General features: G+C 38.8%; 1 protein-coding gene across 1 annotated transcript; it reads right to left on the minus strand.

Annotated features, from left to right (window-relative positions):
- Positions 1–4,711: 4,711 nt before the first annotated feature.
- Positions 4,712–9,693, minus strand: LOC111893383 (glutamate receptor 3.4). The gene is made up of 5 exons (XM_023889449.3): positions 7,713–9,693; positions 6,874–7,151; positions 6,013–6,044; positions 5,521–5,930; positions 4,712–5,419 (listed from the first exon to the last, which is right to left on the minus strand). The coding sequence occupies exons 1-5, from the start codon at positions 9,330–9,332 to the stop codon at positions 4,955–4,957; spliced, it is 2,805 nt and encodes a 934-aa protein (XP_023745217.1). The 5' UTR covers positions 9,333–9,693; the 3' UTR covers positions 4,712–4,954.
- Positions 9,694–17,648: the final 7,955 nt, after the last annotated feature.

Raw genomic sequence — 17,648 nt, forward strand, 5'->3', positions numbered from 1 at the left:
TGAAGGAAAAGATAGTCAAAGTGATAGAATTATTACATCCGTCGTTAAGGCTGAGAAACCAGCAACTAGAAATGCTACTTGCTATGATGTGGTTGTACTGCATTAGAACATGAAGGAAGGTGTCTTCTGTGCTAGAGTTTAACTCATAGAGACCTGATTCTAACCATTGTATCATGTGATGGAAGATCAATAGAGTGTGATCATTCTATCTGTTATGGTATCCAATGCAAAGACCTTATCATAGGTTGAGTCTGTTTGAGAAGGAGCAAGAATCTATGATGAAGGTCGAGTTTGTAACTCAAAAGTTAGGACTAAAGTTCCAACAGAGGATGAAGAGTGGGTGCAAGTTTGAGCACCGCCAACAGCTAAGATGTACAAGAGCTTGATACCCATTAAGAAAGGCATAAGAGTTACGATCATTGTAAAAGGGAATATGAAACAGGTAAGTTCGTAAATTGTGACCTTTAAACACTTAGTGATAGAAAGATGATTTAGCCATAAAGAAACAATCCTTACTTGCAGGATCCAACCTTGTTTTTCTGATGATTACGGGACGTAATCATCCTAAGGGGAGATAATTGTAATTCCTACAAATTCGGGCTAGATATTTAAGATATAATAAGTAATAATTATTCTTCATACGTTGTACAAGCGATAAATAAATGTTTTAAACAAAAGATTATTTTATATAAATAATCTTGATGAGGGTTGTAGTATTCGTGATGACGAAGTTATGATTGTTCGAAGTTTTGCGTTCATCCCTATACGACAAAGTATGTCGCAAAATACGAATCGAAGATAGGTTGCTTATTATCCTAAGTAATCTAAATGAAAGTCGTAGTAGTCGTAAAAGCTAGAGCATACATATAAACAATGCCTAAATCTGATTTCGTATGTGGAAGTTATGATTTTCGAAGTTTCGGTATAGCAGTGTGCGACACAAAAATCAAAATTTAGACGGGTTGAGTGTTAGCCAAAGCCCAAAACAATCTAAACGAGAGTTGAATATCTCGTAAATATGAACCCGCCGATATAAAGACAGTCGAGAACAAAGTTCATAAGGAGTTATGATTTTCGCACAGACGTTAACAGTCTAATCTCTATTAAAATAAGAATTCAAAATAGAGTGTTAATTAGTTGTTGAAACATTAAGGAAAGTTGTATAGATCGTCAAGAGGATTCTGGGGATATAAGGAACGTCGAAAACATAGCTCGTATGCGAAACATATTGTCGTTTGAAGATTTCGAGAAAATGTCTGCTGTGATGATGTGGCACCACCAGGAGGCGCCACTTGGCTGTGTAGGATAACCGACTCCTTAGTGAGACAAGTTGATGTGGCACCATGAGATTGGGATACGTTGCACCATAGATTGGTGACACATGGCATCTTTTAGAAAAGGGCGTGGTGGACCACTGAGGCAATGACACATGGCAGCCAAAGGGAGGATCAATGTCATCAATAGGCGCGACGCGCCCATTCGAGTGTGTGACTCCCCCTGTATTTGCTATAAATATGTTGCAAATTGCTCACTCATTCCTCACACATTTTTCATATTCTCTCTGAAATCTGTCTAATCTTTGGAGTCCAACTTTTCCGGACTTCTGAGTATTTTAGTGAGGCCCTGAAGTATCTAGGAGCCCGACGAAAAGAAGCTTTTGGGTCGGAGTTCTGCCTGCGACTTTTCAGAATTTTGTAAAGAAACTCTATAAGTTAAGGTGCATTTGTTTTACTTCAAGTGTAACTTATATTGATATTCATAGTCATTATTATGAATCTATAAATAAGATTAATCAGTTATTCCATGTCAAAATAATGATTGATCTACTTACAGGCGCGCGCTAGCACTCATGCAAGAAAACGGCCTAGCTAACGCGCCCCTTATTGAAAAGTCAAGGATATTGAATGATCGATATGAGAAAGAAGTGCTTAAGCATTCGAAGAAAGTCGGCCTTACAAGGCTGTAAAAAGAGAGAAAGGGGCGGCTATCTAGCGGGAGTCGTTTCGGTTGTATGCCACGAGGTCCCTATGGACAAGGGGACAAGTGAATCATCGCTTTTGGGCGCAGGCAACCCTCTACCATCTATTCCATTGCATTCCATTGTCTCGTATTGTACTATACCGTATTAGACCAGATATAGCTTCTGCTATAAAAAGGCAGCAAGGCCATAAAGTAAGTGAAGTTGCAAGCCTAAGACAAGAAGGTACAAACGAAGTGACGGGCCCTTTTAGAGAGAGGGGGCAGCTTTCTTGTGGTAGTCATTGTGAAAATCTCTCCTCTTCTCTTAGTGTGCACAGTTTGCTTGCGCCTTAAGCACATCTATCTTTCTTAGTTTCACACTCGCCTAATGAATTGAATATGAATAAAAGCGACTTATGAGTCAGAATGGTCTGGCATAATGAGTGTAGCTCAGTACTCCCTCTCCTTAACAGTTGAGCTCTTTCTTTCCTTTCAAGAAGCACGAGTGGAACGGTCAAACCGTTAAGTCAACAGGTTGAGAAAGAGATTGATCGTCACATACGACATTGCCCCAGAATGAGTTTAGTCGTCATATACGAGATTATACTTAGTCCGTTGTTGTTTGATCTTTTACTCGAGTGATGTTTATGTTAGATCTAGTGAAGTGTTTAAAGTAGGATTTCCAAACTGTATACTCTATATACCAAACGGACCCTGCCTACGATATAATCGTACCTTGTTGTTGCTTACTTGATAGATCTTGTTGTAGACAACAGGATTGCTGAGGAATCTAGACTATCATTAGTCATAAGGAATGTAAGACTAAGACTTAGTGATATTTTTACCTAGGATTTTCAAAAGGAAAAGCTAGGGTGGTAGGTGAAGTGTTGTCGGAATCACCTGCCACCCACTTTTATCAAGTGAGTGCATAGTTACGTTCAACTTACACATAGATACAAGTATTCTAAATGCTTAAATGGTATGTGTGTTATTTAGTTGTGTTTAATATATTTGTGCAACATGATATGGTTATTACTTGATTAAACTGTATATTTAATTATTTATCATACTTAAAATGTGATTTGGTAGTGAAGGGTTATGTGAAATAATAAATGAGAGGTTTGATAGGAAGGTATTAGTCAGTGAAAGGATGTGTGAAACAATAATAAAATGTTGTGACCATAGTATTGTCATACCGTTGTGCATAGTCATCTAGGGAAGTATTAGTTAGTGAAGGGATGTGCGAGATAATAAGATGTGATCATAGTAATAGCATATTGTTGTGCACAATCATCTAAAGGAGTATAGATTACCACCACTGGCTATTCTAGGTAGTCAAGTGGAACATTGGCAGACTCATCACCTGTACGTGTTAATTAACTATGCGTTCATTTTTTGTCCTCCATCCCCCATATGGTTGCCTCATTGACACTTATTGCTAACGGAATCCCTGAAGTAGTATTGCTTACTCGCTGTTTATAAAGATCCTTACGATAGGTCCCTTGAAATCCTTATTTTAGGATCAGGAAGTGAGGATAACGGGAATGAGTAATTGAGATATTTGATTTCTGTGAAATATATATTTAAAAGATTATAATATTGTGAGTTGAAAATCTTATATGCTCATCAAGCTCCCAAACCTGGCCCACTTAGTTTCTTTATATCACAAGTAATGGTACGAAGGTTCAAGAATATGGATGTTTAAATCTGTTGAGAGATTTAAGGAGTTTTAGGCCATGAAATAAATCAATGTAAGACCTGTAAATACTAGTTTATGATTATGTTTTTGTATCAATTACGACATGTCAAGCTTTCGAATATCAATGATAATCGTTTCTTCAGAAATGTTTTTGATATCTATATCATTTCACATTAATAACATTTTGGGACAATCTCCACATTAATAAAAAAATACTATGTTTTAAGTAAGCATAAAGAAAAAAATTAATTAGCAGGAAAAATTGGGGATGTCACATCACCACTCCCACAAGTCTTAAAGGGATGATGGATCGTCGTGGTAGTTGCGCTTATAGAGCCATGGGCCACCAAAGTTGTTGAACTGAAGTTAGTTGTTGCTTCCAAGGCTAGCTCTTACTTGCCAATTATTAAATAAACTAATAATTGTATTATGTTATCTTTATCGTGTGGCGTGTTATGTTTTAATTGATTCATTTTTGTGTTAATGAAAATAAATACAACATCATATCTTGTCGTGTTACATAAAATTTTGTCGTGTCCAACAAAAACACAACACGACTGTCTGATTTGACACCCCTAATTTTAGGGTTGCTAGCAAACAACCTAAAACTGAGATGAAGATTGAAACAATTTATGACAAATAATTCCAAAAATTAAGTCATTTCAAAACTAAATTAAGGTACACATTTAACTTTAACATGTTAAAAAAAATACATTCTAGTTAACAACGAAGCGTTTGATGTGGAAATTTATGATCAAATATGTTGATTACCTATATTGGTATCCACATGAGCAAAGATCTTGCATTAGACTTGACAATTCGTATATTCATCTGTTGTATATGGGTCAAATCCACATAAAGTTAGTATAATATAAATGCGCTTAGGAAACCTTATGACGATGGGAACTAGTTATTAAATATTACCTCTATGCTCTCATGAGACATTAGTTGTATGTTGTATTTTCGTGGCATTATATGATAATAACCAAAGCTAAAACGAAATCGAACCACATGGATCAAAAACAGCAACAAAATCCGTTTGAAGACCATATCGAAAACAAAGGTTATAAGCTCACAACACAGCAAACTTGTAATTTAGTCTGCTTATAATACAAGCCTTTAAACATTAGTCTCAAATATAATTTCCTAAAAGAAAAACTAACCGAAATACATTCCATATACCTGCAATTAATTCTCTCGTAGTTTAACTTTCAGCCATATATGTACATGATAAGGGCACGCAGCAGATTCATATAAATCAAAAACAAAAACAAAACCAAAGGAACACCACTTTAATTAGGAAGATGAACTATTATGCTCATCCGAGTCCCTACTAGCATGCCTCCTGTTTCTCCTAACCATTTCCTTAATCTCCGCCTCTTTTCTATCATAAAAATCAACCAAATCCTTAAAGCTGATGCCACGAAGAGATCGTCTGCCAGTGCGTGGTGTTTGTGAGGGTGGCTCCACAGTCTCATGATCATGAGCTTCTTCATCATGAGGAATAAACCGAAGGTATTGACACAATATACTGCAGAAGAAGATGCTGAGAGAAATGAAGCATGCAACACCACAGATCAAAAACAGGCCCCAGAAGTTTTTAAGAGAGAGGCTACTAGTCTCTTCCACTTGGGTAGTTTGAGATGAACATGAAGCTAAAGATAGCCATTTGTCATGAATTCTTTGTAAGTCTCCATTTTCTGAAAGTTGGAGGATAGCTGTTGATAAATCCACTGCTAGAGGAGAGTCTCTCTGGAATGCCTGTGGTGCATGCAATTTGAATTTCTTCAAGTCAATCCAACTAAATTTTCATCTTTGAAATTGATATGAAATATTAAAGCATATTAAAAAAAGTAACTTACAAAACCCCAACCACTTTTAGTAAACTCTTCACCAACGATCCTGAACTCACACTTAGTATACCTCATGAAGAGCTCAATATAAGGAAGCTCATCAACAATGGCAGCCACACCACCAGCTTTTGGACCTAAACGAAGTGCATTTACATATTCGACCTCATCTCTCAATGGTTTGATCCTAGACTCCAAAATGTTAAGATCCCGAACCAAATAATTATAGGCAAAAGTTCCATCTTGAACTCCAATCGGATCATTGCTTGAGATCAAACTATCAATCCCTTCAATCCGTGAAGTCAATTGTTGTACTGTGAGGATTGATGTCAAGCTCGCGGTGTAACTTGAATTTATAATCAACACCACAAATAGCCACAAGATTAGTACGAATCGTCCCATTGTGCTCACAGTGTTCTCTCCTTCATACGCATGTGAAAAAATTTAGTTTTCTATAATTTTCATGCTTCACGCAAAGAATCAAGATTTATCATTTATACTTACTGTGTGAAAAAAACATCGTTGAGAAGCTAAACCTGAAAATTTTCAAGAAAAAACGGTGTTTGTCATATTCTTAGACCACCACAAGAGTAATCAGCTTTTGCAATTAGTTATTACTCCCCCACACGAATGTAGTAGTGTCAACATTCTTTCAAATTAAAGTGGTCCTCATTCGGTGACACTTTAACATATGACAACTCCTTTATTTTTTTTATCTTAATTATTTATAATCAATAATATTAATACGAATGTAATTATTTATTAAAATATATATAATTAAACAAAAACAAATATTATTGTGTTTCTATTCATTTCTTTTCTAATGTACAAGTTAGTTAAATAGTATTGATAGAAAATAAATAAAATATTTTTATTATATACTATAACAACGAACCAATATAATAAATAAACTAATAATTAAATAGATTCATAAAACAACAAAAAATGATTTTTTTTAATTGTTATATAGGGCCAAAAACATGACATGGCATTGCAATGATCTTTTAAGATTTGTAAGACGAGAGATAAGTTGACGTTGCATTGATCTTTTTAATAGTATTTCCCATGATGGGATGAGGACAATCATGTCTTTTTGCAAAGACGAAGTGTCCTACATTGTTTCACCTTTATAGTAGAACAAATCAATTATATAAGTTTATTATATCATGTCATGTCATGCATATCTGGATGGGATACTAACTAGAAGATTATGATATCAACTTGTCATGTCATGTCATACATATCTGAATGGGATACTAACCAGAAGATTGTGATATCAATTTGCATATTTGAATGGATACTAACCAGAAGATTGTGATATCAACTTGTCATGTCATGTCATGTATATCTGGATGAGATACTAACCAAAAGATTGTGATGATTTGTTGCCTTGGAGGTCCACGAAATTCATGGTTTAACCGATGCTCAAGAGTCCAAACAACACATCCAACAAAAAGAAAGAATCCACCGGTGACAAGCCACATTTCAATTGTGAATGGCTTGAGAAATGCCCATGGTTGTGGTTTTGCTTCTTTGACTGCAACAACTATCACAAGCCCCGATTCCATGTACGGCTGTGTAAAGTCAACTATCCTTGTTCGGTTTGTAGTAATAGTAACATCTCCAACTGCTGCATCGTATGTCTGAGAATCAAGATAATGTTATTATACTTTTACACTTTTGACTTTTAAAGTCAAAATTATGTTTTCCAAAACCAAAAATTTAAGATGTCATTATCATAAATTTAAAACCAATATTTTCCAGAATCGCAATTCTTGTTACAAGATATAAAAAACTGTTCGGAAATATCAAAGATTTTGAATCAAGTTTTAATCTTTATTTTTGATTGTTTGACCTCAAAAAAGTCAAACTGTATGACATCCCACAGAAAAACAGAAATAACAATGAACACCCGCTTTTAAAATTGGATTAAATGCAAAATATTACAACATACTTCCATCTATTTCTTTATTATACCATCCTACTTTTATTTTTCTTAAAAGTCTACCGAATTATAGCAACATCATCCTCATAAAAAAACAATTTTCACTGTTTTAACTGAATAGATTTTCCAAACACAATTTTTTTAATAATAAGAAAATTTGAAAGTACAATGTAAGATATGAAAGTAAGACGATATAATATAAATGAAAGTACTTGTTATTTATTAGATTTAACACTTTAAAATTTAATAAAGTACTTACGTTTTGAGCAACAGAGTTCACAAGATTGGTGTAGCTAGGGTTTCTTCGACCATCTCCATATAAAAAGTATTTCCGAGGGACAGGGTAAGGAAGTAAATTCACAGCAGCTTCAAAGACATCAATACAATACCCTCTTACACCTTCTGGAGACTTATCTTTCGTCACAACTTCTTTATAACTATACCTATACGGCACTGCAACTCTCAACGGCGTCCCGTTGTTCGGAAAAACCCACCCCCGCGGCGGTTTGGTCGTCTCTCCGGGCCAAATCACGCTGTAAAGACGTTCATCGGCCGGAGAATGATTTGAAGGCTTCGCATACAGCGATTCAGGAACGGCAACCGAGAGACCCGAATGGTTCGACCAATATCCGATGATCCGTACACCGGTCCCGACGGTGTTCACGATGTCATACGCCGGATGAATCAAGTTCTTGTCCTCGTTAAACTTCACCTCGCCGGTCAAACCCACGAAGGTTGTGGTCAGAATCGTTTCGAGAAGCTTCTCTCCTTCGTTGAAGATCCGAAGTTCAGATAACCGGAGCTCACTTCCGTTGGTGTTTCGAAGCTTAGGATCGTATGAAAATGTGATACTGTTACCAGATTTCAAGAATTTATCAAGAGCATGTGCGAGTAGCCAGACGGAATCGTAAGCGTAGAGAGCGTATGAATTGAAGCTAGATGTCTCTTTCTCTTTGATGTTCTTCCATTTCTTTCCAAAAGATTTCTTGATATCAGAACTAGACGTATGTTGGCGTAAAGACACAACCCCTTGAATGAGATTCATCGTGTCAGGATCCGGCAGCTCCGACAAATCCAAAACCGCCGGAAGCCAATCGGTGGTAATCCAAATGTAACCACTCGTCATCATCCCGAGCTTTTTTGCAACGGCGAAAATCTCTAGACCGGAGTCGGGATTCACGTGAACGACATAAACCCTAGACTCCCTCAAGTTGACTCCGATCAATAGTTCAGTTATTTCTCTTTCCGATGCACCTGAAGTAAATGAAGCTTTGTAAGAAATCTTGGCATGTTTCTTGGAAAGGGCGTCGCTCAAGGCAGAAATTCCGTTTCTGCCGTAATCGTCGTCGACAAATATGGCGATCACTTCTTTCCAGTCGAAATGTAGAACGAAATCGGTTATGGCGGACATTTGATGGTAGTCGTTTTGTGTGGTGCGGATGAAATACGGGTATTCGAGAGATGAAAGTGTCGGGTCGGTTGCACCGAATGAGAGAAGTGGTACGTGAAGTTCGTTGACGACGTGGGAAATTACGTGGGCTATGCCGGAGGATTGTGGTCCGATTGCAGCCACCACATCGTTTTCCATCAGTTGTAAAGCTCCAATGGTGCCGAGAAATCCACTGCAATTAGTGTCATGCAAAATAAGATTCAACCGAGTTCCTACAAGAATAGTTGGATTCGAATTGACGTCATCAATGGCAGCTGCAATAGCTGGCTTCACAGAACGCCCAATAACCGAATTCACAGTGAACAAAGCTCCAACATTTACAACACTATGCATTCTTGAAGATGATGATGTTGTATTTCCAGGTTTACCCTTGACAACAACCACCATCACCCACATGCCAAAAACCAAGAAAATCACCATTGGTTTCATTATTAACGCATCAATTTCCAGTTTTGGAAAACCCCTTTTGGAATGCGAATCAATTAAACTTCATCAGCCCTTATTGAAGAAGAAGAAGAAGATGAAGAAGAAAAGCACCTGAGCATCGTTTTGAAGCACAAGACTTTAGCTTTGGGCAAAGAATCAAGATTTTCAAGAACACTAAACCTAACGGCTAACTACAAGATTATCATATGAATTCAATGTTTTCGAGACATTGTTGCAACTTGCACTGATATATTATACGTGTACCCACATGGGAAATCAGTAAATATCTTTAATTTCAGTCAACAAGAAGTCAAGAACAAAGATACTAGTATATAAACTTACAGAAATAATCATTAATTATTAAACAGGTAAGATAAAAGCTTGGGGAAGTCACATAAACTATCCATTAATAATGAGAAGATGACGTGTAGAGAGAACAAAATAACTTTAATCTTTTATCCGTGGAATGTGCTCACTGTAAAGTGTAAACACCATAAATACAATAAGATAGAATCTTGGTTTTTGTCTTTTTAGTGATGGGCAATTGGGCATGGGCCGACTGGCCGACTGCTGTGGTGAGTAGAGAAGCTAAAAGAAGCGTACAAGACAGTCGTGTGTTATTGGCAAAGAATTATTCGTTCTTTTTGCCTATTGTGGCAGAATTCTACCCACATGTCAATATGAACTTTACCTTTGGTCGTGTTTAGCATGTTAGATGAGATTATAGTCGAAATTTAATTTTTAGCGTAAAGGTGACTATCTATTAGACAATATAACAAAAATATATTACATAAAACTAAACTGAGACGAAAATACAATTCGAGCTTGTGTTCGTGTCAACTGTCAAGTGAAAAGAATATGATGTTGTGTCGTGTTGTTTGTGTTCAAGATTCGATACGATATTGACATGTTTTCGATCGTGTTTTTCGTGTTTATTATGTCTGTCATGTTTTATAAGATCAATTTTAATTTAATAAACTAAAATTTTATTTTATTTTATCGCTTTCATATTTGTCGTTTTTATCATGTTAGTGAAATAAAACACAAAATCGTTTTGTGTCGTGTTTGTGTTATGTAAAAACGTTATGATGTGTCGTGTAAGTTAAAAACATTATATGATTGTTCGATTTGTCACCCCTATTACCCTATAGATAAGCTATCAAGTAAAATTCACAATGATAAAGCTTTTATCTTAAATTTCAACAAAATAAAAACTCCTGGGCTAGATGGGATCATGTTCATTACCTTTTTGCTAGGCATATAATATTTGGCCAAAAAACAACTTCATCTCGTAATTATTAAGTGATCTAATCCATGAATTATATTATAATTATAAAATAACATCAAATAGCATTTAGAGATATAAATAATATAATTAAAATCACATTAACATCAATTTTGCCAAATGAACTATTTAACAAAACACTAATTTGTACATTTTATTACACCGATACTAACTATGAAAGTGGGATTTTAATTAAATAGGTGTTTTTGAAAATTTTATTTATCCAATAAGTATATTTTTAAACTTATTTACCAAAATGAGGTTATTTAACAATTTTTTTTTAAAAGATGGCATGTTCCTTTTCTTTCTTTCATGAAAATTGACATGAAAAAAAAAAACCCTACTTTTCAAAACAAACAAAAATCTCCATTGTAATTATTGTTTATTAATTTTTAATATAAACTTTTTGGGTATCCTTTTTTTAAGTTTTTGATAATAATGTTTATCAAATTTTTTTACAACATGATATATAGCAATTCGTGAGGCCATTTTCTGGCATCAAATTATAACAATAACTTAGAAAACAATTAACATTTTCCCTATAACAATACCCTCCAATACATCATATATATATATATATATATATATATATATATATATATATATATATATATATATATATATATATATATATATATATATATATATATATGGAAAAAAAACCCTAAAAATAAAAATAAAAAAAATGTATAAAAAAATACTTAGAGATCACAAAACTTTTTTTTTAAACTTTTTTATAAAAAAACCGTAGCTTTTAATATAAAACTGCTGAAATTTTTTTTAAAAAAAATTGATTTTTTATTTTTTTTTCAGCGATTTTATTAAAAATGCTGCGATTTTTCTATAAAAAAAACTAAAAAAAAAAAGTTTTGTGATCTCTAGGTATTTTTTTTATGTATTTTTATGATTTTTAGGGTTTCGTATTGTTTTTTTGTTTTTCAAATAACCCTTCCCTATATATGTTTAGGTTCTATGGAAAACAAAAAAACCCTAAAATAAATTCGCTGGGTTTTTTTTGAAAAAAAAAGTTTTGTGATCTCTAAGTATTTTTTTATGCATTTTTATAATTTTTAGAGTTTTTTGTTTTCCATAAAATTGGTACATGGAAGTCCAAGCCAACAAACCTCGAGATTTTGTTTTGATAATAAGTTATAAAAGGAGCACTATACCGTTCCAAAAATTCTGAATAAATTTTTATTTTTAAAACAATAAATCATGCAAACGAGTTGTTCTAAAACCAACCAAAGTGAATACATCATTTAAACATCAAAGTAAAAATCCTAAATACTACATCCCCGTCCTCCCATTTGGAATCGAAAATACCTGAAACCATAAACATAAAACTATAAGCACAAAGTTTAGTGAGTTCCCCAAAATACCACATACCATACATATCATCGAGCCTAGCCCGCACATTGGGCGAACCCATAATAATAGGCCTAACCCTTCCTAATCAATGAAGCCAGCCTAACATACACATAGGCATGACCCGACATACAATGGGCCTAGCCCAACATACAATGTGCCCAACCTACTATTGCAAATGGGCCCAGTCCTACATGCATGTCAATAGGTCTAACCCAACATACAATACAAAAGTAACAAAGACAGCTACCATCCTACATAACATATTCTAGTGAGCCAACATCAGTGCCTTCGACCTACGAGTATAGTGAGGAGACTCACCTGACTCACAAAGCCGACTATAACTCAACTCAACACCGTGCCGACCACAACAAACTGCTCTCTCTCTCTCTCTCTCTCTATATATATATATATATATATATATATATATATATATATATATATATATATATAGAGAGAGAGAGAGAGAGAGAGAGAGAGCACCTGGTTCCTGGTACGTAAAAATTTACCTAAGTATTTTGCATTTTGGCCTTAGACTCGGCGAGTTGTAGGCCCGACTCGCTGAGTAGTGACGGGTTTAGGAGCACGTTTAAGTTGGAGACTCGGCGAGTCCACATTCTGGACTCGGCGAGTCCCCGCTGTCTGATGAAACCCTAAATTTCAAGGGTTTGCACCCTATTTAAACCCTCTTATCCGCCCCCAAGCTCGCCCCCTTCACCCTCAGAGCTCTCTACTTCGTCCAAGCCTTGTTCCTTGTGAGATTGAAGCATTTTGGTGTGTTTTCTCGAAGATTTGGAGAGGGAAGGAGAGTAGATCAAGAAGAGAAGAAGGAGGCCAGGCATCCTTGTGTTATCTCAGTGATTTCCTTGAGGTATAACTCAGTTTTCCTCTGTTTTCATGCTTATTGTCCCTTTGTAGCTCCATGAAAGTCCTTCTTGAGCCTTTCCCCAAGCTTGTTTGTGTAATAGGGTTTGTAATAAGTTTTTTAGCATCTAGATCTAGGCATGATTGAGCTCCAGGAGCTTGGATCTACTGTCTTTATGGAGTCATATTGCATGAAAGCCCTAGATCTACTTTTTTAGTGCATTTTGAGCCCTAAAATATTTATTGGTGTTTATTTACACGTAAAGTTGGAAACTTTACGTGTTAACCTGGCCCTAGAAACCCAGATCTATGTATGGTATGAGCTGGATTCAAACAGAATCGCGTGTATAGAATTTGCATGTGGCAGACTCGGCGAGTCGTTCATCTGACTCGGCGAGTCGAGTCGCGAGTCCCCGAGTTTTCCCCTTTCATGTTGCGGGTTGGAGTAGTGAGTCATAGGGTGTGACTCAGTAGGTTGGAAGCCAGACTCACTCATGTAGTAACTCGGAAAGTCAATGCCATGACTCGGCGAGTTCAAGGCAATCTTCTTGCCTCAGGAACAGACTCGGCGAGTTGTTCATACAACTCGATGAGTCGCAGCATAGAGTGTTCTTTGGATGAAGACGAACTCGACGAGTTGTTCATACAACTCGGCGAGTAGGATGAAGGACGTTTGGTCATTAGTTTAGAAGGAAAACTCGTCGAGTCGATGCCAAACTCGACGAGTAGAGACGGGACAATGGTCAGACAAAGGGATAGGGACTCGGCGAGTTGGCAGGCCAACTCGGCGAGTCGGGTCAACTGGAAGTTGACTTTGACTTTGACTCTTGGTTTGGTTAGGGATAAATGGTCATTTACCCTGAGGTCGATTAGTAGCATTTGACTAAGTGTTTGGTGGGAATTGCAGCCGGAAGATTTCTGGAGCAGCAACAGCAGACATACCGTTCCCACACAGATCAGCAGCTACTACGAGGTGAGTTACCTTCCAGTAGCAGTGGGTCTACGGCCACAATGTCGTCCCACCAGTAGGAGTTGTATGTTAGATGATTGTCTTTGTGATATCATCTAGGTTTGCTACTACCTGATATATTATATGCTGGCATGATATGTATATGTGATAGTAGTAGAGTTCGGTTGTTAGGACCGAAGGGTAGGTCAGATACCCCAGATATGTCTGACAGTATGTGATGATATGTTTATATGCTATGTTATGATATATATATGTGATAGTAGCAGTAGGGGGTGAAATAGTCCCTTAAGGATCGGTTGTTAGGACCGAAGGGTAGTCAGCACCCCAGAATGGCTCAGCACCCCAGAACGGCTTGACACGGGTAGTTCGGCACCCCAGAATGGCGGTACCGGGTAGGTCGAGCACCCCAGAATTGCCCGACAGTATGTATGATATGTGATTGTATGGTATGTGGTATGATGGGGGAACTCACTAAGCTTTGTGCTTATAGTTTTCAGTTTTGATTTTAGGTACCTCTTCCTCGAAGGGGAAGGAGCTGGCGCGGTGGCGGCCCATCACACACACACTCCTTGACTCCTTGTATTCCGCACTATGAGACCCTCCTGGGAATTTGTACTCAGACTATATTATGTTTTTATGAAATGTTTTTCAAGACATGCGATAACTTTTATGAAATGATATGATCAGTGAACATTTTATTTTTTTAAGGTTCGCTAAGAATATGTTTTAAAAATGAAATTTTGTCTCGTATTTTTGGGATGTTACAAGTTGGTATCAGAGCCCTGGTTTGAGGGATTCAGACACACCTTCGGGGGTGTTTGAACTCAAATCAAGGGATTTAAAAGATTTTGAAAAAGAAAATGTTTTCTAAAAGGCTAAGTAAAGGGTTTTAAGAAAGAACAAAGTGTGTGGTGTGCGCGACCGGCCGAGCTCAAGTAAGTATTCCCCAAAGTACCCATACCAGCTTATGTTATGTTTATCAGTTTCAGTAGAACAACATGCTAGAATAGGACTAAGGATCTAGGAGTGATGCCTTATGTGCTTCAGTGTATGAAAATTTCATGATAGGATTGAGTAAACAGCAGTAGGATAGCCTGTCTAGGTTATGCCTGATAGCATGAGCTTAGCATTGTATGCTAGTACAGTTTCCCATTATAAGGATGGAATTGCTTGAGTAGTCTCCTATGTCTGAATGTTGCTTGCTTTGTGCTTTGTGGGACTCTAAGTGATAGGAGTTAGCCATTAGGTGAATGCGTCACGTCACATGCGAACGGGGTTGAATAATCTCATAGTGCTAGACTTGGCCCTATTGCGAAGCTCTTGTCTGAGTCTAACCGTTGTAGGGACGAGTTTTTTTCTTGAAGGATTATCTGAGCCTCGCCGCATGTGATGGTGTTCAGTTGATGGCTAATTGGCATCACAAGGAGGCTTTCAGCAGCTGAGGACTGGGTCGGGTATAGTCAGAGGATTCCCTAGGGCAAGCCTAGGATGGGAGTAGCAGAAATTATTAGTAGTAATAGTGACTTGGTGGAGTCAAGGCAGTACTTGAGAAAAGTACGGATAGATGTGGAAGGTAGTATGGGCCCGTACTACTGGAAGCAGAGGATCCGTACTCGAATCAAGGAAAGCTGAGATGAGACCAGGAAACTTGTGGTAGTAGTGATTCCTCGAGATATATCAGTGTCCCTGACGTTTTTTTTATGTTGTGTTTCAGAATGGTGGTATTGCGCCCTAGACCAGCAGTTGGCAGTTCAGGAGAGGGATCAGGTTCGAGATCAGGTTCCGAGTCGGTGGATGAGGGGCTACACAATTTCATCGCGTCCGAGATCACCAGAGGCATCTTTGAGTCGACCCCCATTATCTTCAGGTCGATCAAGGAAGGGATACTGGAGATGATGGAGGATCGCCTCCGGGCATTCAGGAGCGACATGGCATCTGGCCAGTCGGGATCTCGCACACTGTCCTTCAAGGACTTCCGGGGCAGTGGTGCGCCGGATTTTCACGGGGCGAAGGACCCCATAGTTGCCAGACGATGGATTGCAGACATTGAGTCTGCACAGTTGACTAGCTTCTGCCCTGAGGGGTCGAAGGTGAGATATGCAGCAGGATGTTTGAGAGATCGAGCTAAGGATTGGTGGGAGTCCGTTGGTGACTCATTGGGAGCCTCGACTGTCGAGGCTATGACCTGGTCGGACTTCGTGACCAGGTTCAGGGTAGAGTTTGCGTCGGCTGTCGAGCTTCAGCAGCTGGCCAGGGAGTTCCTAGATATAAGACAGACGACGGAGACTGTGGCGGAGATCACCGCTAAGTTTTGAGAGAGGGCGTTGTTGGTGCCCAGTACGCGGGTGACGAGGACATGAGGAGGACCCGCTACCATGACATGCTCCAAGCTGATATTCGAGAGCAAGTCAGTTTTTCAGCTTGCCCTACCTTGGACTCTATGATTGCCAGGGCGAGGGAGAGAGAGATAGATTTGGAGCACATCCGGAAAAGGAAGACAGAGGAGGGACAGGCAGGAGGGGCTTCGGGGAAGAAGCCCAAAGGACCAGATGGTAGGCCAAAAGGCCAATCAGGACCGAGCCGCTGCAAGAAATGCGGAAGGCCTCATGAGGGGGCATGTAGGCTGGGATCGTCGGGCTGCTATAAGTGCGGCAGGACGGGGCATTTCAGCAGGGATTGTACCGCCCCTGCACCTGTGATACAGACATCTGATTTGATGTGCTTCCACTGCAACCAGAGGGGCCACAAGAAGGCCAATTGCCCCCAGTTGATAGCATTTGCGCCAGTTAAGGCGCCAGCTCCAGCTACCCTGCAGATTACAGATGGCCGGCAGGGCAAGGCAGAGGATCGGGCGGTGAGGAGCCGGGCGTTTCAGCTGACTACAGAGGAGGCTCGCGCCGCACCCAATGTGGTGACGGGTATGATTCTTTCCCTCTATCTTATTTTTATGATGTTATGATATTGATATGTGCTCTATGTATATGTGTTAGGATCGTTCCATGTGAACAATATTCCTGTTCAGGTGTTGTTTGACTCGGGTGCCACCCGATCATTTGTTTCCCTTGTGTTTAGCAAGAGGTTTACGGAGTCTTCAGGCATGTTGGATTGCCCTTTAGAGGTAGAGATTGTCGATGATCGATCGGTGTGAGCGTCGGCAGTATTCAGGGATTGTGTCCTAAGGTTATTTGAGGAGCGCTATTTGGTGGATTTGGTTCCCATCCCTTTGCGGGGGAACAAGGTGATTATAGGCATGGATTGGTTGAGCCCTAATGGGGCGGTGATAGATTGCGCACAGCAGTTAGTGCGGGTCAGGACCCCAAGTGGGGGAGAGTTGGTGATCCACGGTGGGAGGCCACAACGTGGACCTACTGTATGTTCAGCAGTGAGAGCTAGGCGCTACCTTCAGCAGGGTTGCGCGGGATATGTCGCGTATGTTATGGATACCCGGGAGACGGGTAAGGCGACGGTGAGCGAGGTTCCAGTGGTGCGAGACTATACTGATGTGTTCCCGGAGGAGCTTCCTGGGATACCTCCGGAGCGTCAGGTAGAGTTCAGGATCAACCTAGTTCCTGGTGCAGCTCCGATAGCCAAGGCACCCTATCGGTTAGCTCCTGCCGAGATGCAGGAGTTGTCTACGCAGCTGCAGGAGCTGCTGGACAAGAGATTTATTCGACCGATCAGTTCACCCTGGGGAGCCCCGATCCTGTTTGTGAAGAAGAAGGACGGGTCGCATCAGATGTGTATAGATTACCAGGAGCTGAATAAGGTGACGATGAAGAACCGTTACCCACTCCCAAGGATTGATGACCTCTTTGATCAGTTGCAGGGAGCATCT

The sequence above is a fragment of the Lactuca sativa genome, chromosome 5, assembly GCF_002870075.4.
Source record: "Lactuca sativa cultivar Salinas chromosome 5, Lsat_Salinas_v11, whole genome shotgun sequence".
NCBI classification, from domain to species: Eukaryota; Viridiplantae; Streptophyta; class Magnoliopsida; order Asterales; family Asteraceae; genus Lactuca; species Lactuca sativa.

What these genes read in the sequence shown, in the direction of transcription:
- LOC111893383 (XM_023889449.3), bottom strand. Translation starts at nt 9,332, where the DNA reads ATGAAACCAATGGTGATTTTCTTGGTTTTTGGCATGTGGGTGATGGTG. An exon ending in TGAACTCTGTTGCTCAAAAC is followed by an intron (nt 7,152 to 7,712) that starts GTAAGTACTTTA and finishes CTTGATTCTCAG; the next exon opens with ACATACGATGCAGCAGTTGG. An exon ending in AACGATGTTTTTTTCACACA is followed by an intron (nt 5,931 to 6,012) that starts GTAAGTATAAAT and finishes ATGCGTATGAAG; the next exon opens with GAGAGAACACTGTGAGCACA.